Source organism: Erpetoichthys calabaricus, chromosome 12 (assembly GCF_900747795.2).
Source record: "Erpetoichthys calabaricus chromosome 12, fErpCal1.3, whole genome shotgun sequence".
Taxonomy (NCBI): Eukaryota; Metazoa; Chordata; class Cladistia; order Polypteriformes; family Polypteridae; genus Erpetoichthys; species Erpetoichthys calabaricus.
Genome location: NC_041405.2, coordinates 125,599,899 through 125,621,863, shown reverse-complemented (window position 1 = coordinate 125,621,863; position 21,965 = coordinate 125,599,899). Strand labels below are relative to the sequence as shown.

Below are 21,965 nucleotides of genomic sequence, written 5' to 3'. Positions count from 1 at the left end.
TATTGATCATGTTTTTTTTCTTTCTGTAAGTAAGTAGTAAACTCTGATCTTACTATCATGATAGGAAAAACAAAGTCATCACTGCAACAGGAAAGATGGAGAAAATGACATTGGAGTCTACTACTGTGACTAAAGGTTGTCATTTAGAGCAACAGTTTGTTTTTGAAATTAGAACATCAATACACTGGACTACATAATTCATACGGAGATCCACATGGCTTATTTCATGACTGTATAAACTGGTTTCTTTCAGTCCAAGCAAATGGAAACTGAGATAAGCCCTAACAGAACTGGTGACGGGGTGCTGTGGCAGCTGTTACTTCAGTGACTGTAACTGATTGAATCATAGAGCAATCTGATAAATGCCTATGTGAACGTTTTTTCATTAAGTCTTATTAGAGTTGAGTAAATTGAATATGAGTTAACTGTGTATGTGTTGCCTTTATCTGGAATCTGTAAATTACATATTTTTTTATATATTTTCTCACTTTTTCCAATTAGAAGGCTTTACTTTATCTGTTTCATAAATTTGCTGAAAGGTTTCTCCATTTCTCATTACAGTATTATGAACAATTTATTTAAACCAGGGGCTCTCAAACTCGGTTCTGGGGGCACACTGTGGCTGCAGGTTTTTGTTCCAACCAGATTCCTAATCAGTGACAACACCTGATAGCACTGATCTCATTTAATTAGCTGGTATTTGTTTCTCTTATTCTATATTCAGAAAAGCACATCAGCATGATTTTTACATTTATAAGACATTTAGAAATATTTCTGCTTTTGCTACAGATTTAAATGTTTACCTCTCTTTTGTTGATTTCATTATATTTTGCCCTTTCTCTGTGCAGTTCCCCCCTTCGTTGTATCTTATTAATGAGATTTAAAAACGAGCAGAGCAGACACGCTGGCAAACAACACTGAATAATCAAAGGCTGCAACTACTTTAGCGTCAGACACACTAATTAATAAATAATGGATTAATTAAACAATTAGAACATCTGGAAAAGTAAAATTAAAATCAAGGTGAAAATATTGTTAAAAAGAAAAAAAAATACATTATTCCCATATAACTACTTGGTATATTTTAATACTTTTTTTTTTTTTACCAAACTTAGTTTTCTAATTTCTACAGTATATTGTTCCCAAAACACAGAACTTGAGAAATAGCAGTTCACTTAATTAGCCCAGGAGTCCAATTAAAAACAGAAGCTGGTTGGAACAAAAACCTGCAGCTGCAGTGAGTCCCCAGGACTGAGTCTGGGAAGCACTAATTTAAACTGTTCAGATATTGTTAGATTTGCTTACACTGCTACCCTCTTTGATGGATATTTATATTTTTAATAAAGTCCAGGAATGCACAGTAGTGCAGTGGTTAGCATTCCTGCTTCATCGCTCCTAACATCTGGGTGCAATGTCTGGCCTGATCAGTGTCTTTTGAGGACTTCAGCACATTTACCATTTGTTCTTTTGTATTTCCTCCCATATCTTAAAGAACTGGATACTATTAATTGTAAATTGCCCCCATTTGAGTGAGTATGCGTATTTTCGTCTTCCTCATATCAGGATCTTGATATCGTGATGAGATTTGTGAGAGCTTTTTTAACCTAAAGTTTGACCACTTGGGGAGTTGTACTTCTAGTAGGGCCACTCATAGGAAACATGTGTAGAAAGCAGGTCTAGAAAATCAGAGGTGCAAAATCTATGTCCTCAATGAGAGAGGAAGATGTATATTGTCACAATAGCTGTGAAACCAGAAGAAGGCTGCAGCTGCTTAATTATCTCCAATCATAGCAGTCTCCCATTCAATTAAAACAATGTTATTAACCAGTCAAGCTCATGTGCATTCTGCCTGTGCTTTGGCTTCCTTGCATTTTCCACAGACCTTATGAACAGGCTCCCATCAAGGTCTCCACCCAAAAATTCCCTTCCTGGTCTTGGACCCTACATGTAGGTGATTGCAAAGTTGTCTGTCACTTGAGCATACTGAGAGAAGTCTTCAGTTTGGCAGCTTAGATGAGATGTTCTATTCTGGATGCACTGTGCTCACAACTTAAGCTTCATAAGGAGACACTGTGCACTAAACATATCCCCAAAATACTACGTTCTAGTCAGAAAAATGTCCCTGGCAGGATCATGTTCTGTGGTTGAAAACACAAATCAAACTCATGAAGTTCACCATTTGAAATGTCCATACCCTTACAGACAACACCACCAGTGATTGTCCAAAATCAAAGAATTCCATCCTTACTAGACGCTAGTGATATGCAACATTGACATCACTGGCAAAGGCAGAAACATCTTCTAGTAGAAAGGACTACTACCCAGAAAAGAGAGTGCCCATGGAGATGGCTTTGCTATCAAGAATAAGATCGTCAGCCATCTTAAACGCCTTCCTATCAATATCTGCAAGTGCATCAACCTGGCATCTTGTATCAATGACCTAAAAGATGTTTAGATCACTTAGACCACATCCAGAACAGCTTCTTGGTTAAGAGACCACCTTGTGGTTCATGCAATCATTAGTTTCCATCTTGTCTGAAGCCCCAGAACGCTCCCAAAGATAAGCAGGAAGAAATGTGGTGTCAGATACCCCATCAACTTCTTCTAAATGTTCTAAAAATATCTTATGATATTTAAATGCTAAATACCAAAATTAGATGCTATGATTTGCACTGGGTTTTTGACGAGGATGGATAGGATTAGAAATGAGGGTCATCTTAAGTTGGACGGTTGGGAGACAAAGCAAGAGAGGCGAGATTGCGTTGGTTTAGACATGTGCAGAGGAGAGATGCTGAGCATATTGGGAAAAGGATGTTAAAGATAGAGCTTCCAGGCAAGAGGAAAAGAAGAAGGCCTAAGAGAAGATTTGTGGATGTGGTGAGCGAAGACATGCAGGTGATGGGTGTAACAGAACAAGATGCAGAGGACAGAAAGATATGGAAGAAGATGATCCACTGTGGCAACCCCTAAGAGGAGCAGCCAAAAGAAGAAGAAGAAGATGCTATATTTATGCACAACAAATAATTTTTTCTTAAAAAGACCATAATGTTACTGAAGTATAACCTAATATTCCTGGATTACAACAAGTGGTAAGATCCATCCATCCATCCATTTTCCAACCCGCTGAATCCGAACACAGGGTCACGGGGGTCTGCTGGAGCCAAACCCAGCCAACACAGGGCACAAGGCAGGGAACCAATCCGGGGCAGGGTGCCAACCCACCGGAGAAGTGGTAAGATACAAAAGAAAATATATACTGTATTTGCAACAAAAATGCTGTAATATTTTTAAAAAGTATTTAGTTTCTAATTTTTGTTTAGTATTTAGTTTCAATTTTCTTCTTATCTTTTACTCTCAGCTATCTGAGCTGGCACAGACATCTTTAAATTTCCACTATGTATATTAGTGACACAAGAGTGAGCTGTAGATTGGACATAAGGCCCAATCAAGTTAGCTGTTAGTAAACAATAAGACTTTGTCACACAGATACATGATAACTTAGAATTTACTGGTGAGATATGTCATGACAGACCACTTGTTCTTGAAATTTTGCACTGGTGAGGTTTGCTTTTAATGCCAAACTCCAAATGTTTCCTTCTTCTGCAATTAATGAAGTTACTTTTCTGTACTTTTGTTGTAGCCATACCATAAGCAGAATATCAAAACATAACTTATCTGATTTTACTGATTCCGTAGAAGATAAAAGCCACCACAATTCTACATTTTATCCCTGAAATCACTTGATTAGAGCTATTGGTGACTGTCACAATATTCCTAGATAAACGCTGAACAGCTCTTTGTGAAGAATATAGTATTACTATATTACTATATTTTCAGGAGATCTATATTACTTTCTCCTCCTGCTAACACCATTGCTAAAAATAATGAAACCTAAAGAAAAAAGCAAATTTGGAACTCCCTTCTATTATTATTCAGGCGATGTGCATTGCTGGAGGTTTATAATCAAGCCATTCAGGCATCAAGAATGAGGACAGTAGATGACACATCCACTAGAAAAGGGAATGTACTACTAGATGTTCAGTTAGCAAAATGTTTTATTACACACCTACATAACTAAATTATAAATCCTAAATAAACTAGGATATCCGTTTTCTCTTCATTTTTAACTTTGTAATTTAATTATGTTGTCATTTTGTTTGCTTTGTAAAGTATATGGTTATGATACCAGCCTTGAAGGTGCTATGTACAGAAATAAAAGTTTTATTTGTAATGGTGAAGGTCGCAAGGAAAAGTAGCAGGTGCAAAACAGGAAATAGCCATTAGTGAACTGTAGGTTCAACATAGTGGTACATCTTCTAATTATGAAGAAAATCTAACTCCACAGAGAAGTCCTGTAAAATTCCACACAGAAGGCAAGATATGTTTGTACTTAGACAATGCCCAACTGCTGTGAATAGATATTTCTCCCCAAGCCACCAGTCATAAATTGACAATACATATTTTGTTGATATTGTGCAGGATGTAATGCCATTCAATTAATTAATGTTGATGATGTATTATTATTCAACATACCTTCTTTTTGGAACCATCATCTTCTTGAACATCTGACCAAATTACCCCGTCATTACTCACGGAAATGGAAAACTCCTTTATAAACATATAGGTGAAAATCTCCTTTGCTCCTTGAGTAATAATGCCAGTGATTCTTTTGACTTCCATAAAATCTACTTGGAGCCACTCATGAGGATTGTTTACCTGTTTGTGGAAACAGACATTAAAGTCAATGAGATGTAAAAGTAATTGTACATATAGTAATCCATTCTTGTTTATTCTTTTCATTGCAAGGTGGTGGGCAGTCAGAGCCCGACACGACACCATGAGCAAGAAGGCAAGAACTGATTCAGAATTGGAAGTCAGCCTTTTGCAGGATAAAAATAATGAATATTCCACCATACTCTCTCAAAACGCCAAGTTACAGTCACCATTATGCAATTTGTTGAGATGTAAGAGCAAACTGGAAAATCCAGAATAAGCATGGCATGAATACAATGTGAAAATTCCTTTGAGAAGCTGACTGTGCTAGAAATCAAATCTAGGTCAATAGCACTATAAGTAAGCAATCCTAAAACCTGTACTATTCATAGATTTCCTTTTTATCTACGGTATATCTGTTAATGTATTATATTATGTTACTATAAAAACACAAGCACTTTAGTCAAAGAAGTGTCTTAATGCTCCTGAAAAGGGTAATGGTTATTCCCATAGGGGAAATAAAAAAGTAAACTAATGCATATTCAATAATTACATATACAGTATTTTGGATAATCCCTCAACCAAGTTGGTACAGACCTCATGACATCCATCCAAACGGGGGCACCAGAAATTAAACACAAATTCCCCTTGTTATCCCTTTCCACCCTAATTTGTTATCTGCCCCATTGGTCATTACAACAAAACTTCCCAATTTTACAGATGGATCCTTCTAAAGGAACTTTTTTCCTAATTCACCCATCGACCACCTTAATTAGACAATCATATTTTCTGTATTTCATGAAGCAGCATCACCTTCCCCACCACATGCCTGTGTTGTGTCAGGAGCCACTGTATCATCTGTAAATATGTCACCAACCGTTTCTGGTTCCTGTGAAAAAATTAATATTAAACTAATGGGACTCCAGCCAGCTCAAAAATCTTATTTACTCTATTCCTTGGAGAAATTGTTTAACCATCCACATTGGAAGATGGCTTACTGATCAAGAAGCACATTCAAGCTACTAAGTTCAAAGATCTTGCAATGGCTATTGTAAAACATTTCACATTCCCTGATCATATCTACATATATTGATCTCTCTGGTTTTTGTACTTTCACTAGGCTTCAACAATACCTTTAAAAGAAAAACAGAAGAAGCTAAAATAATTCTCAGGCTTGGATCACACATTTCTTCACTACTAAATGACCAACCAGCCATTTGACCTCTTCCTGTAATGGCTGTGCTTTATGCGTACGCTTGTGTTACAATCCTGTCTACTCCAGCTTTTTTCCATCTTTCTCTTCCTATACTCTTGGTTCTAAAATGACACTTTATGGAGGTTCTTGTTCCTCATAGAACCACTGCTTGACAAAGAACCATTTCATTGGTTCTTCAGTCTTTGAAAACTTTCTTAATATTGGGCAAAACAGAAATCTTAGGCTACCTATGGATACTAACAGATAAAGGAAACCTGAACTTAGCAGTTGTTATTGTTTGCTGCAAGAGTTCTTTTCAAATCACGAATCCACTGATATTGCACAAATCTGTTAACATCTATTCATGGTTAATTAGGGAGTTTGTTACAGATGTAAATAAATAAAAGATCTCTCTGGAGCATTCATGTGGGTGCTTTTTTGGGAAGTACATCGCTTTGAAGCACCACTTTGCATCTTTATTTTTAAAAGTGTATTTTTTTTACTTAACTATCACTTGATGATGGCTACTCAGCTGAACCACTGTGTCTTTCTTTTATTCCTTTTCCAAATGCATGATAATGCAACCCTTCACTAACTCTATGCTTCTAAAATGTATGTTGAGCAAATCTGTGTGTAAATGAAGCCAGCCTAGTCAGTGTAAAGTGATAATTTGATTATAAGGCAAGGTTCATGTGCTTGCTCTGAATTCAGGAGTGACCCCAAGCACATCGCTTAGCCTGCGTGTGTTCCACTTTGGAGTGAAGCTCACGGTGAAAAGTGTGGTATGGTATGTATGGTCTCTGATGTGAATGACACTTTGTATAAACTCTGTATAAACCAACCTTATTTATCCCTTTAAAAGCTCAATTAAATATCAAGGTTTGTCAAACACAGCTACAGTACTCGCAATACACAAAGCTTTAGCTGGGTGAAGCCCACTTGATACTAAAAGTGGCATTAGATACTCTACGAGTTTAGAACAAAATCTACTCTTTCTGTTGTACTTTGTGAATAAGTGGATAATTTTAATCCTGTATTTTGATAGATAGATAGATAGATAGATAGATAGATAGATAGATAGATAGATAGATAGATAGATAGATAGATAGATAGATAGATAGATACTTTATTAATCCCAAGGGGAAATTCACATACTCCAGCAGCAGTATACTGATACAAAAAAACATTATTAATTTAAAGAGTATTAAAAATGTAGGTAAAAATAGACAATATCTTTGTATTTTAGGGGCGGAACGATCTCCTCAGTCTGTCAGTGGAGCAGGACAGTGACAGCAGTCTGTCGCTGAAGCTGCTCTTCTGTCTGGAGATGATACTGTTTAGTGGATGCAGTGGATTCTCCATGATTGACAGGAGCCTGCTCAGCGCCCGTCGCTCTGCCACGGATGTCAAACTGTCCAGCTCCGTGCCTACAATAGAGCCTGCCTTCCTCACCAGTTTGTCCAGGCGTGAGGCGTCCTTCTTCTTTATGCTGCCTCCCCAGCACACCACTGCATAGAAGACTTCTTTTCCTCTTTGTAGAAGTTGTATTTCATTACTGTACAGTGTGATGGATGGCCAAATATCCATTACCATGCCATGACGCTGGCTGGGTGGAAGGACAGAGGGAGAGAACCTGTTTGGGATAGTATCTTCCCCGAGACGCTTGAGGGCAGCCGCTCTAGGTTGCTATGGCACCATGGGGCATACCAGGAGTTGTATTTTGGATCAGCCTTTTTGGGTTCCGTGGGCGCCGCCAAGGTGTGCTGCAGGTACAGCTGAGTCCTTTGTGGCACCCACCGCTTCTGCCACACCTGGAAGTGCAGCTGAAGAGGGTCGAGAAACACCTGGACCACTTCTGGGTGAACTTTAAAAGGAGCCCCCTCACCACCAGTCAGAGAGCCAGAGTTGGGAGGTGGAGGACAAAGCTTTTGAGGAGGAAGAGAGAGAAAGTGAGAGAAAGAAGAAAGGACTGTGTGTTATTTGGTGCTTTGTACTGTGTTGCATAGTAGGGAGCAAAAGAAAAACGCTTCCCTACTTAAATAAAGGTGTGTTGTCTCAGCCTGTCTGTGTCACTGTTTGGGGAGTGGTACACCCCCTGGTGGTCCACATCAGTAAAACAACAATGTAATCAAACAACCAAAATAGAAAGCAAGTTCTGAGTTTCACTCTATAAAGTTGATAGAAAGACTAAACTCATTAGAAAATAAGTTTCCTGTCTGTCTGTGTCCATCCATGCAGCAACTTCAAAATGCTTGTGACAACATCACAGAGGATTTGTAGGATAACAACTGTCAAGTATGCAAGCAGTCAGATACTTATAGACCAAGCAAAAGTTTATTCATTTAACCTGCAATGTACCAAATGGATGTTTTCTTCTGCAGTTCTTTTGGGCCAAAATTAAACAGGGGAAATATAATTCATGCTAGTGCTCACTTTACAAAAGAAGGACAGAAAAACAAATCAGCTTTCTGTTTAGTGATGCTAGTTTATTGTCCTGTATCTGTATATAAATGCAGGTATCCACATGCTCTAATTCTTATGTTAGAATTTGATTTATTGTCAATCCACAAAACAGAGAAAGTGAAAGTGTTTATGTGCTCCTTTGCTGTTTTATTAACTTTGTTCATAAGTGGAGGCTTATCTCTTTCCTCATACAGTCTGTTTTGAACTAATGTAAAATTTAATATTATGCCCTGCGGTGGGCTGGCGCCCTGCCCAGGGTTTGTTTCCTGCCTTGCACCCTGTGTTGGCTGGAATTGGCTCCAGCAGACCCCCGTGACCCTGTAGTTAGGAGATAGCGGGTTGGATAATGGATGGATGGATGGATGGATTTAATATTATTGTTTAGCGACTATATGATAGAAGTATTTTTAGCTTTACTCTTGAGGCAAAAAAGAAGCCAGCAGTCCAGATTTTTTAGATGTACACCAAGCTATTATAACTTTTATCAATTGTTTGTTTATGTGAAATAAAGAAAGATATGGCAACATGGGTTATGTATTTTCCTAAGCTTTTTAGAATGAAAAAGTATTTTAAAGCATTTCAGTGATGGGCAATGTACTCCATGGAATATCTTAACATACAGTATTCCTTCTACAGAAAGTACGTGCTTATTTGAGTATTTTATTTAATAATAAGATATATTAATAATAATCTGCCACAATGGGGTGTTAAAACACTGAAACAGACTATGAGGAATATGCGAAACCAATGGCAATGCAGCACAGTCTGCAACTATAGGAACCAGGCCTGTTTGTGGAGTGGGTCCAACCATCATGGTACATAATCATGTACAGACCCACGCTCACGTTTACTGAGTCTCCTATGTCTCTTGGGCTACCCAGACCACTTACCAAAAGGCTTCTGCATATACAGCGTACACTCTAAACAGACAGGACCAGGCTAGGATTCAAAGTGTGTTTAGTTGTATTTAATTTTATTATATGCTGCTAGCAGTTGTGTCTCACAGGTCCAGGGACATACTGTAATTTTCAGTCCAGGTTCAGTTTTACTAACTAGAATATATGAGTTTGTAATTTCTCAATAAGTTCAAGTAATTTTTCTCTGTGTTTTCTAGATTCATCTCAGACCTCAAATAGGTGTGTGTTAGTTTCACCAATGACTTGAAGTTTTGTTAGCGTGCATATGTAGTGTATGTGTGAATATCATGGAGTGAAGAGGCATCCTATTCAGGGTTGGTCCTGCCTTGCAGCGGGTACTGCCAGGATAGGTTCCAGGCCCTTATGATCATATAATGAATCAACAAAGTGAGTTGAGCAATTGGTGGATTGATATACTAAAATAATGTATATACATGTTACTGATTTTTTCATGTCCAGAAACACACACACATATATACAGTATATGAGGTAGTAAAGCTACAATTACACTGAAAACATTTTTGAATAGTTTCTTTCTTTAGATTCCAGAGAGCAGTGCATCAGCACCTATAATATTAAAATTTAAAATTCTTATTTTAATTTTTAACTGAGATTGCCTTTGCTGCCTGCCACAGTTGTCCTCTGATCCCAGATCTTTTACAGCCTAAATTCTTAGCCTGATTTTTGCAATAGAGGCAATGCCATCTTTGCGCCATATGTCTTACTTATTGTACACTGTTGAGGTATTTTGTATGTAGAATATATCTCTTTTGATATGAACTATTTGCTAAAGATCTTAGATGATTACATAATCTGAAGCATAAAATAACTGACATATGACTTTACTTTTGGTCTCCAAGCGTTTATTCTTCCTTGTAAATTGAGGCGTGCTAAAGAGGGTGTCCAGGAAGAAACCCAATTCTTGAAAAATGAAGACGCACTAATCTGATTGTCTTGGATAAGACCTCGCTCCATTCCTAATGGCAAAGAGCAGCCTAGAAAAAGAAAATAAATCAAAGCAAATTAGATTTTAATATAAATGTGCATAATATCCAAATCTGACAGACCAAAAAGACTCTACAATAACATTTCACATATCAATAGAGCTGATATATTTAAAATGATAAAGTATATTATGGACGAAACACTCCAAGTACTCACTGTTATTATGAGAAATAAATAAGCTTTGCAAATATTCTCACACCTTATTAAGTCCTCAGCAGTATACTAGACTTGATATTTACAGATTTTATTTCTGGAAAATTACAAGATAAACATAAATTTGGGCTTATTTGAAAATTTTGATTTTGCTTTTCATTACCATATATTTATTGACTGGAATAAGCCCTACTTTATCTAAACTCTTTGAATCCCTATAAACAGCTTTTATCTGTAGCCTATCTCTAGGGTCAATGACAAAGTGCCACATCTAACTTTTTACTTTTCTAAGAACATTTGAAATTGTCATTTAAGTATCCAGATGTCACAGTGTTCCTGACAATTTCCCATTTAAAAAAAAAAATTTATTACTTTTGTTATGTGTGGAGCTGTAATCTGGTTTGGCATCAACAGAATTTAGGCAGAATGGACACAGGATTCTAGTCTATCATGGTCAGTTTATTCCTCTTACTTACTTTTCCTTTTTAATCATTTTCTGCCTAGTCTTTTGCTTCCCATTGTCTTCCATTTTATAAAATAATATTGTGCTCCAACACAGATTCTAACATTGATAACTTATTAATAATTTGCTGTGCCCTGTGTTGGCTGGGATTGGCTCCAGCAGATCCCCGTGACCTTGTGTTAGGATATAGCGGGTTGGACAATGACTTACTGACTGACTGACTGACTAATAATTTGCATTTGTGTGTGTGCTTATCACACAATGACAGTTGAACAAGAAACTAACATCTACCCCTATTACTTTATCAATTACAGGATCATGGAGAAACAGAGCCATTTCCAACAGTTTTAGGTGTAAATCCGGGTCCAGATCTGGGTGAATTCAAAATGCATTATACAGCATAGTTACATAAATGTCAAGCCTTACTGTTTACAAGAAAATATACAAATATCATGCTGACCAAGGAGATAACCAAAATCCAGTTCATGTAGATGTGAGCTGTAAGAGAGCAGCACTAACCCACTGCAACAATGTTTCATACAAAGCAGCAAATGAATGCAAAAACATAACATTTAGGTCCAGGAGAGTCAATGTACACCTTTCTATAGACACCTGCATCTTTGAAAAGTTAAATGCACATTTTGAATGCACTAACCAAATTAAAAAGAGACAAGAAGAAATTCACCTAAGCACTTTACCCAGAGATTCAATTTGTGTTTGTGATGGATTCAGTAATTATCAGCAAATATGTTTAGAAAAATATGATCATAGAGCCAGAAAAACATCGATCTGGCAGGCAGTGTCATCTAGTAGTTATGCAGTTTGACTTTTTTCTCATACAAATGGGCACCGTGGCATAGTAATTGGCCCATCTGCCACAGGAAAATGAAAGAGTGATTTTGAATTCACCCACAATGCCTGTGTGGAGTCTGCATGTACCAGCAGGTACTCTCCCATGTCTAAAGACACATATGTTAGATTGACTGGCTTCTCTGAATTGTCCAGACAGTGTGAGTTCTGTTTATTTTAGGGTACTGTCCTTCACAGAGTGCTTCTGGGTGTTTTAGTGATGCGCCATCCAGGACTGCTTTACACGTTGCATGGAATGCGACAGACTAAACTCTGCCTCTCCACATCCATACAGTTCAATTAAGAAAATTTATCTTTGGATGCACTTTTATTCACTGAAATTTTAGATTCTGCTGAAGACTCATTCTGTGTCACTGGGTGAGTAAATAAAACTGTCTACATGCTTTCTGAAGATGCTAAATATACTAAAGTGTAATACACATTTGAATGGTGTTCTGTAGATAGATTGTCCCTAAGGAGCAGAGGTTGGATTGTGTTGAAGGCACTAGAGAAGTCTAGAAACATAATTCTTACAGCACCACTGCCTCTGTCCAAGTGAGAGAGGGATCGGTGTAGCATATAGATGATGGCATCTTCCGCTCCCACCTTCTCCTGATATGCAAACTGCTGAGGGTGAAGGGCGTGTTGAACCTGTGGCCTAAGGTGGTGAAGCAGCAGCCTCTCCATGGTCTTCATCACATGTGATGTCAGAGCAACAGGCCGAAAGTCATTCAGTTCACTAGGACGTGATACCTTTGGGACTGGGGTGATACAAGATGTTTTCCAAAGCCTCGGGACTCTCCCCTGTTCCAGGCTCAGGTTGAAGATGCGCTATAGAGGACCCCCCAGCTCCGATGCACAGACCTTCAGCAGTTGTGGCGATACTCCATCTGGACCCGCTGCTTTGCTGGCACGAAGTCTCCTCAGCTCTCTGCTCACTTGCGCTGTTGTAATTATGGGTGGGGATGTCTTTCCTATGCTGGTATCAGCAGAAGGATGTGTGGAGGGTGCAATGATAGTCATTATCAAACCTGCTTGATCTGATTCATGGTTATGGAAGGCAACATTGTATTTTAAGAGCATTGGTCAAAAGGCAGAAAACACCATGGGATCAATTTCTAATCCATCTCAAGGTGTACTTACTCACACAAGCACACAGAACAGTGAAAAATATATACAGTTGTGAAAGAACAAAAAAAATCAACACTTACTGTTTAAGTCACAGCCAATCAGTTCCATTCGAAGGGTAGGGCGTTTGTTGAAAGACAAAGGATGAACTTTGATATAACGAGCAACTATTGGAGGGGAGAATACATTTTCCTTTATGGCTGAACCATCAACATTCCCTCCAAATATCTTTAAAACAAAAAGATTAAATAAAATCACAAATGCAAATCCAAATGGTTCAATAAAGGGAAGCAATATTTAAACTATTACTTTATTTTGCTTTATCTACCTTCAAACCGTTACTGTATTTCTATCTATCATTGATTGATGCAAAAATGACTATAGTAGGCCCTTACTAGACAGCACTTATGAAAGTGTTTTCTGTTCTCTAGCACAGTACATATTTATGTATGGCAAGGGATCAAGGAAGTGTTCTCTCTGAATGATAGTTACTGTATCGATCTACAATATCAATATTTTGCATAAAATAGAGGAACATTATTTCTCTGTAAATAATTACTGACAAATTCAGATTTCTGTTTATTTTTGGATAGTTAGAGGCAACCGTAGAAATCTATCTATCTATCTATCTATCTATCTATCTATCTATCTATCTATCTATCTATCTATCTATCTATCTATCTATCTATCTATCTATCTATCTATCTATCTATCTATCTATCAGTATATTCTGATCTATCTATCTATCAGTATATTCTGATCTATCTATCTATCTATCTATCCTTTTTTAAGATAACTACTAGAATCTGTCATGTAGTCATTTTCATGCCAAGTAAGATGGTGGTCACAAACCTTTTCTGTGTTGGTCACATTCCCTTTGTATCTTTTCCATTTTTCATTATCAGAACTGTATGAAATGAGGAATTGAGCTATATAATAGTCAGAGAAGTATTGTTTTGCACCTTGTGTTTTAATTCCATGAATTAGCATTGGTCTCAGTAGATCAACCTAGAAGATATAAGCATCTAATTTAATCTGTTTATTTATACTGTATATTAAGTTTATTGAATTTCAGAAATGACTTCTTTATTGCAATTCATTTAAAAACAACTTATTAAAAACATAAGTGTATTTTATAAATAATGTTACAGTTAGGTCCATAAATATTTGGACAGAGACAACTTTTTTCTAGTTTTGGTTCTGTACATTACCACAATGAATTTTAAATGAAACAATTCAGATGCAGTTGAAGTGCATACTTTCAGCTTTAATTCAGTGAGGTGAACAAAATGATTGCATAAAAATGTGAGGCAACTAAAGCATTTTTTTAACACAATCCCTTCATTTCAGGGGCTGAAAAGTAATTGGACAATTGACTCAAAGGCTATTTCATGGGCAGGTGTGGGCAAGTCCGTCGTTATGTCATTGTGTTGATTTGAGGTGTGGTGCTTGCATGTGGAAGATTTTGCTGTGAACAGACAACATGCGGTCAAAAGAGCTCTCTATGCAGGTGAAAGAAGCCATCCTTAAGCTGCGAAAACAGAAAAAGAGGAATATATGGTGCAAATGTTTAAATTCTGATCCTTATTTGAGATGCTGATTGGAAAGTCAAAATAACACAGTCCCAACTTTAGGGAGTCGCTTAGTCAAGCTAAAATAATATCATATCAAGGTCACCAACCGACCCATGCTGTTGTGTATACTGTCACTTATTTGATTTTTGTAAGCCCCCCTCCCTAGTGTTTCAGATGTGCACCAGGTGCATTCTCGTTGTTGTCTAAAATCACCCAGGGGTGATATCTTTGAAATGCATTAACAGAGTTTGGAAATACTACCTCTGTCTTCATCTTTATTATCAAGTATAGTTTAAGGAACACACGCAAAGTCTGACAAACCTTTTAGTTTGTACATACAAAAAATAGTGTGTTACTTTAAGATTATACATAAAGCATAGTTATTCACATTATCTATACAAAAGGTCCTGACACCTAATGAATTCCATGATTAAATGCAGTGTAGGTTAAGGAAGACTATATACGACATATAAGAATATATACAGAGTGCATATGAGAATAGTATTATGCTTTGAAGTATCTCCTACAGTTGTACCATATTTTGAGTGAATGATGCACTACTTGGTTGTTAATAATTTGGTAAAAGTTAATATTGACAAGAACACAGAACAATTCATAAAGAAGGCAGTTTGAACAAGATTTCCTTTCCATTGATAACCAGACAGGTGCAGCTTTATTGTTTTCTGCTTCCTTCTGAGGTCTCACTGTATGTTGATTCATGATCCAATCATAAAGGCTGGAAGTTTAACAGTTGCACGCTACCTTCTCTTTTGGTTTTTTTGTAGACTTGTCTTTAATATGGCATACCAAATTAAGTAGGTTACAATTTTATCTAGTTGTGTTTTTTTAAGAAACAAAATATAATAAAAAGCACAACTCAGCAAATGAAAATAGTACTACAAATACAATAGTATATTCTAAGATGCTCCAAAAAGTAAGTAATCAATCCCCTTCAATCTAACATATGAAAATGATAAAAGAGCTTTTGAAGGTTATGATAAACATGCATCTTGTTTGTTGCTTTCCGGCATATTGAAGAAATTATATTTGAATAGGTCATTAAGTTTTCTTGTAACTATAACATTATAGCACATAAATATTTAAACTGTTCAAAGGCAATCAATGAATAGTAATCCATTTTAGTGTGACAAGCAAGAACATTCACTGGGAAAAGTTCTCTCTTATTCAAATTAATCCTGAACTCAGAGATCCTATGAAATTCGTCCAACAGGTTTAATGACAATGATGAATATGGATCTGTTATACATTGTTTCCTTATCTTCTTCTTCTTTCGGCTGCTCTCGTTAGGGGTTGCCACAGCGGATCATCTTGTTCCGTGTTCTCTCTCACCACATCCATAAAACCTTCTCTTAGGCCTTCCTCTTTTCCTCTTACCTGGCAGCTCTATACTTAGCATCCTTCTCCCAATATACCAAGCATCTCTCCTCTGCACGTGTCCAAACAAACGCAATCTTGCCTCTCTGACTTTCTCTCCCAGCCGTCCAACTTGAGTTGACCCTCTAATGTACTCATTTCTAATCCTATCCATCCTTGTCACACCCAATGCAAATCTTAGCATCTTTAACTCTGCTACCTCCAGCTCTGTCTCCTGCTTTCTGGTCAGTGCCACCGTCTCCAAACCATATATACCATAACATATCTGGTCTCACTACCATCCTGTAGACCTTCTCTTTCACTCTTGCTGATATCCGCCTGTCACAAATCACTCCTGACACTCTTCTCCACCCATTCCACCCTGCCTGCACTCTCTTTTTCATCTCTCCTCCACAATCCCCGTTACTCTGTACTGTTGATCCCAAGTATTTAAACTCATCTACCTTCGCTAACTCTACTCCCTGCATCCTCACCATTTCACTGACCTCCCTCTCATTTACACACATGTATTTTGTCTTGATCCTACTGACCTTCATTCCTCTCCTCTCTAGAGCATATCATCACCTCTCCAGGGTCTCCTCAACCTGCTCCCTACCATCACTACAGATCACAATGTCATCAGCAAACATCATAGTCCACGGGGACTCCTGTCTAATCTCGTCTGTCAACCTGTCCATCACCATTGCAAATAAGAAAGGGCTCAGAGCCGATCTCTGATGTAATCCCACCTCCACCTTGAATGCATCCGTCACTCCTACCGCAGACCTCACCACTGTCACACTTCCCTCGTACATAGCCTGTACAACTCTTACATACTTCTCTGCCACTCCCGACTTCCTCATACAATACCACAGCTCCTGTCGAGGCACCCTGTTATATGCTTTCTCCAGGTCAACAAAGCCGCAAAGCAACTCCTTCTGGCCTTCTCTATACTTCTCCATCAACATCCTCAGAGAAAACATTACATCTGTGGTGCTCTTTTTTGGCATGAAACCATACTGCTGCTCACTAATCGTCACCTCACTTCTTAACCTAGCTTCCACTACTCTTTCCCATAACTTCATGTTGTGGCTCATCAATTTTATCCCCCTGTTGTTACTACAGTCCTGCACATCCACATTATTGTGTACACTTCTTCTCCACTCCTCAGGCATCCTCTCACTTTCCAAGATTTCCTTATGATTCCCTTTATTTCTAGATGTTACAAAAGAAGGACAGCAGGAGTTTTAATAGCAACTGCAAATAGCTTTGGTGATAATGGACAGTGCTGCCTGTTTCTCTATTCTAGTGTGAAATATATTGTTTATACAAACAGAGTAAAGAGATATTGCCCTTGAGCTATACCAAAACTGTGCTCAGAGATAACAGGACCTCTGGGAATTCAGATAGTGTAGGTGTACATATTGCACTAAACAATCACCAAAGGTTTAATAATAGTCTAGTGTAAATACAGTAAATCCAACTTGATCTCGTGGTATTATATTGGGGAGTATCTTCTTCATTCTTTATTAATATTGTTGTTCAGTAGTGAAATTAGTCTGTGAGATGCATGCTCAAAACATCTACAATTTTTAAACTTTCTGAGTTTCTTGTTAACATTTCTGATGTCTCAATTTACAGTACATGAAGAATTCGGTCTTATTGAGCATTCTGTTCATATAGCTCTCTGAACTGGGTAGGGAATGGGGGCTCAGTTTGACTTGATTTAACATTAAACAAATATCTGGAATGCAGTGTTCACTGTATCTTTGACTGAAGTGTGTTTTACTTATTGCAATGTAATTTATATACTCAATAAAACATCTTTCAGCATATATCACAGCTTAATAATGTACAAATTTGAAATTGAACAGGTTAAACTGAGAAGATGGAAAATAGGTTAAAATAGTATTACATTATTTGTTTCTTTATCGCTACAAATCAAAACCATTGTGTTTATTATAGAAGATTTGTTAATGAAAATTAATTTATGATGTTTCTGCACCTTTGACAATTTAGGAATGCTGAATAAATTAATTTTTAAGGAAGTATGAGAATTACTTTAAATATCAGTCAAACGTATGTTCATTGCAGCATAAATTAAAAGCAAACTTTAAATGTTAAAGAAAATAGGAACAAAACGAATACAAAATTGATGAACTCATTTCGTCTTATGGTGTCAGCCACTGTTAGTCCAAACCTCAGAGACTAAATGACTGCAGAGCATTGAATAAAAGTAAATGAGAACAATTTGAAAATAAACATACTTTTATTCCACCAGTCTGAAAACATGAACTCAAATGAACAAATAATTAAAAAATTAATAGACAACATGTTATGAACAGTGGTCTGTAACTGTTAATAAATCAGAAAAATCATTTTAAAGTGATGATGAGATTATGTTAAAAAGTTACAAACATACTGTATTTAGAGAAGCTCTGAATATTTTATTTTATTCTATTATTGCAACATGCAATATTTTAATTCTCACCTGTATCCAAGACTTGGTATCCAATCCCGACCAAGCATTGATTGACCCGGAAAAGTCTAACCTTGCCAGTTTAGGTTGCCAGTCACCTTAAACAAAATTGAGAAATATTACAATATCCATTCCATCCATAGTACTTTGTGTAATTACTTCACATTATGGAGAAATATCTGAATCATGATGACATCAAATTGTTGACAATAGGTGTGATTTACTGTATTGTTTCTAAGTATTAATTTACAGCCAATGTATTTTTAGAACATTTTTCCATTTTTGTTAAAAAAATCAGAAAACTAAAAGACAAACACACCATTTATGGGGGAGAATTTAAAGGGGACACTATAAGAGAGTTTGGATGTAACACTGCTACTGACCTGAGTGTCCCTTTCTGTCCTCAGTCACAGAGAGCTGGATAAAGAACACTGAACCCCATAAGCTGCACTGTCTCCATTACTGCTGCCTCCAGTAGCAAAGCTTTTACATTCTCAGTGCCCCCTGACAAGGTGTCAGTCGAAGGATGTCCATTGAAGAAGACACAGTGGTGTTGCCCAACTTATTTAAATTACATTTTTCCCCCATATTGTTATAGGCAATTAAAACAGGTACCTTCCTTTGGAACCCCCAACATTTTGACTCTGTATCTAATTATTTTTAAAACTCAATCCAATTCAGGGTCATGGGTGTGACAGAAGACTTTCCAAGCCTCAAGGCAGGTAACAACTGTGGATGCATTGCCAGTCCATTGTTGGGCTCACTCAGCCACATAGAGGGCCAGTTTAGAACTGCCCAGTAACTTAGCATGCACATCTCCTGGGATGTGAAAGAAAAACGGGAGTACCCAGACAAAAAACATCCTGGGATTCAAACCTCAGATGATGAACTGATGAGAAATCAAGTCTAATCACTGCACAATGGTGCCATCCAGATATCACTGATCAGCTTCAATAGTCTCATTTTAACATGATTATTATTTTTTGTATGTACATTCAGTTTTAAACGTATGTGTTTTAGCTTTTTCTCCTCAGACCAGAATTTATTTCTCTATTATTTGCAGATGCTAAAAAGGCTGCATACTGCCACCTATGGACATTTGATGAGAAATCTTGTCAAGAGTCGTCAGACAAAACAGCCAGACAAAACAAGTAAACGACTGTATTCTATTGAAAATTGCAGTCCATTTACACAGCAAAGAGCTAGTAAGAAATAAAAATGATAACCCACTGAAAAACATTTAAAAGTATAGTCAGTTCTGTGACAGCACCAAGACAATGTGCAACATGTAGAAAATTGCTGAGATGAAAAAACAGGAAACAAAAAGATATCTTTCACACCCAGATCTGTTTCACAGTTTCATCCTAACTCCTCATTAAAAGCACTCCCGTTTCCTGTTGTCACGTTATTTTATTTCTTTACCTTGTCTAACGGGTTACACTTGTTTCTGCTTCCACTACCTGTGAAAGTGTTGTTATTCCTCATGGCAAGTTATAGCAAGTTCAGGTACTGTGATATTTTGGGTACCGCGGAGAAGCAGCTAACACCTCTTATTTCAGACACTATTTTAATGCTGGACAGGTTTCATCAGACGGAGTGGAAAAAGCAGGCGTGGGACTGGAGATTTTTGTGAATGTGCAATGGTGAAATTGATTATTTTTTGGAGCTTCTGTAAAATCTATCTATCTAAAGTGAAGTACATCACCTTTGACTATAAAGTTTTTTTTTGCGCCTTAGTTCTCTATTCATCTTGTGACATTTTTGCATTTTTCAACCCAGCATTTAGTATATAAAGATAATTGTTGTATATTTGACAAGACTTTCTGTGCATTATTTAAGCTAATCCTTTTAAATTTTATTTATTTTTAAAAAATATTTATTTATTTTTTTGGTTTGGAAACTAGAGTATTAAAATGGGAGGGTGATCTGCATATGATCATACAGAAGCAACACAAAAGAAAAGTCCTTTATAAAGAAAGAAAACCATAAAGTTAGTCCAAATAAAGTAAGGGGCAAATTGAATAAGTTAAATGTGGACATTTGTACTACCACTTCTGTCCCCATTCACACCCAGGTTTGGATGAGCAGTGTGATACAGTGGTTGACGCTTTGGACCTAGGACTTCAGACCCTGAAGCTGTGGGTTCAAATCCTGCTGTTGAAAGTGTGACCATCATCAAGTGACTTCACCTACCAGTGCACCAATTGGAAAAAAATAATTAAATGTAACTAATTGTATCTCAAATTTTGTTAAGTCACCTTGGATAAAGGCATCAGTCAAAATAAAAATTGCCTTCCGATAATTTAAAACTGGAGGAAAAAAATGTCGGTCCATGTGTTTCCAATCAGGCATTTAAGCAAACTGCAAGAACCTACAGTTTGTACAAGAAAATGTCTAGCTACTTCACTGGCACTGAAATTTTCCCAGTTCCTCTCTGAAGAAGCATTTTTTGTTTAGATCACACAATCCAAGACTAAGAGGTGACACTGCAGAAGTCTTGACAATAATGGAGTAATTATGGCGCCTGCCTTTGAGATCTGTTACCTTGGGCTCAAACTCTGACTTTCCTTGGTATGTAAGGTTTTTCTCCAGGTACTCCAGGTTTCCTCCCTCATCCCCTAAGGTGCATGTCTTAGGATAATAAGTGATTCTAAATTGGCTCTGCATGAGCAGGTCCTGCAGTAGACATCTGCCTAGTCTAGTGTTGGCTCCTGACTTGTACCCACAACTTCTGGAACAGGCTTTGGCTCCCTGTGACCCTGAATTGGATTCACCAAGGTTTAGAATAATAGAGGTGTATACCCAGGTGAAAGAAGATATGAAGTAGTGTAGTTTAATGTAGTACTTTGGAGACCTTGACGATATTTTGAAAAAAAAAAACATTTGATGATTTGGAAAGAACAAACTATGTTAAATTGAATAGTTAGTCGTTGTCAAGATTATTCTTATGATTCTGAATAAGCTCATATTTTTGGTATTGCTTTTCTACAACATTTAGTAAATTACAGCTCCCTGTAATAATTTTCGATCAGAGAATGTCATTCTACTCCTCTGTCATGCCTGTTATGTTCGCTTTAAACAATTTTAAAAGAGGGGTTCAGTTTTAGTAAACCTTTAGAGTGGCATATAATGTGCCTTACATGTTAAAAATTAGCTGAATCTGAGCCTGTTCAGTATAATCTGCAACAAATTCTTCTATACAAATTTCGTACTGCCTCTTTCCTCTACCTACATCATTCTACTTATACCAAGCAGGTATGTTGTAGTCATTTGTCACGCACGTGCGAGTAAGAGGACGTTGTATGGACCAAGTCAGGGTAATTCCATGCCAGGCCACGGGGTGGCGGGGTGCGCTAAACCTTCTTTTGTTGTCTCTACAGACAAGCCGTGGGAAAACCTGTCTGACTCATTCCTGATGACGCCACTTCCGGTTCCAGCGCCTAGGACGACGGCACTTCCAGTTATGGTGCCCAGGACGATGTCACTTTCAGTTCCATTGTGACGTCAGAAGAAGGTCACTTCCGGTCTTGGCATTTAAAGCCGCCATTTTTACAACCTGATTTCAGTTCATTTCTGGACTCCACCGAAGACACTTCTGTCTTAAAATCAAAGCCCATTGCAGCCTGGGATAATATATGGGTGGCTGCCCCAA

General features: G+C 37.4%; 1 protein-coding gene across 1 annotated transcript in view; it reads right to left on the bottom strand.

Annotated features, from left to right (window-relative positions):
• f8 (coagulation factor VIII, procoagulant component) overlaps window positions 1-21,965 on the bottom strand; it is a 127,976-nt gene that overhangs the window by 4,182 nt on the left and 101,829 nt on the right. Inside the window, exons 20-24 of the mRNA XM_028816098.2 lie at window positions 18,326-18,411; window positions 13,739-13,894; window positions 12,970-13,114; window positions 10,135-10,283; window positions 4,534-4,716 (exon numbers count right to left, since the gene is read on the bottom strand). Coding sequence (XP_028671931.2) covers window positions 4,534-4,716; window positions 10,135-10,283; window positions 12,970-13,114; window positions 13,739-13,894; window positions 18,326-18,411 — 719 coding nt within the window. The remainder of the gene's footprint in view (window positions 1-4,533; window positions 4,717-10,134; window positions 10,284-12,969; window positions 13,115-13,738; window positions 13,895-18,325; window positions 18,412-21,965) is intronic.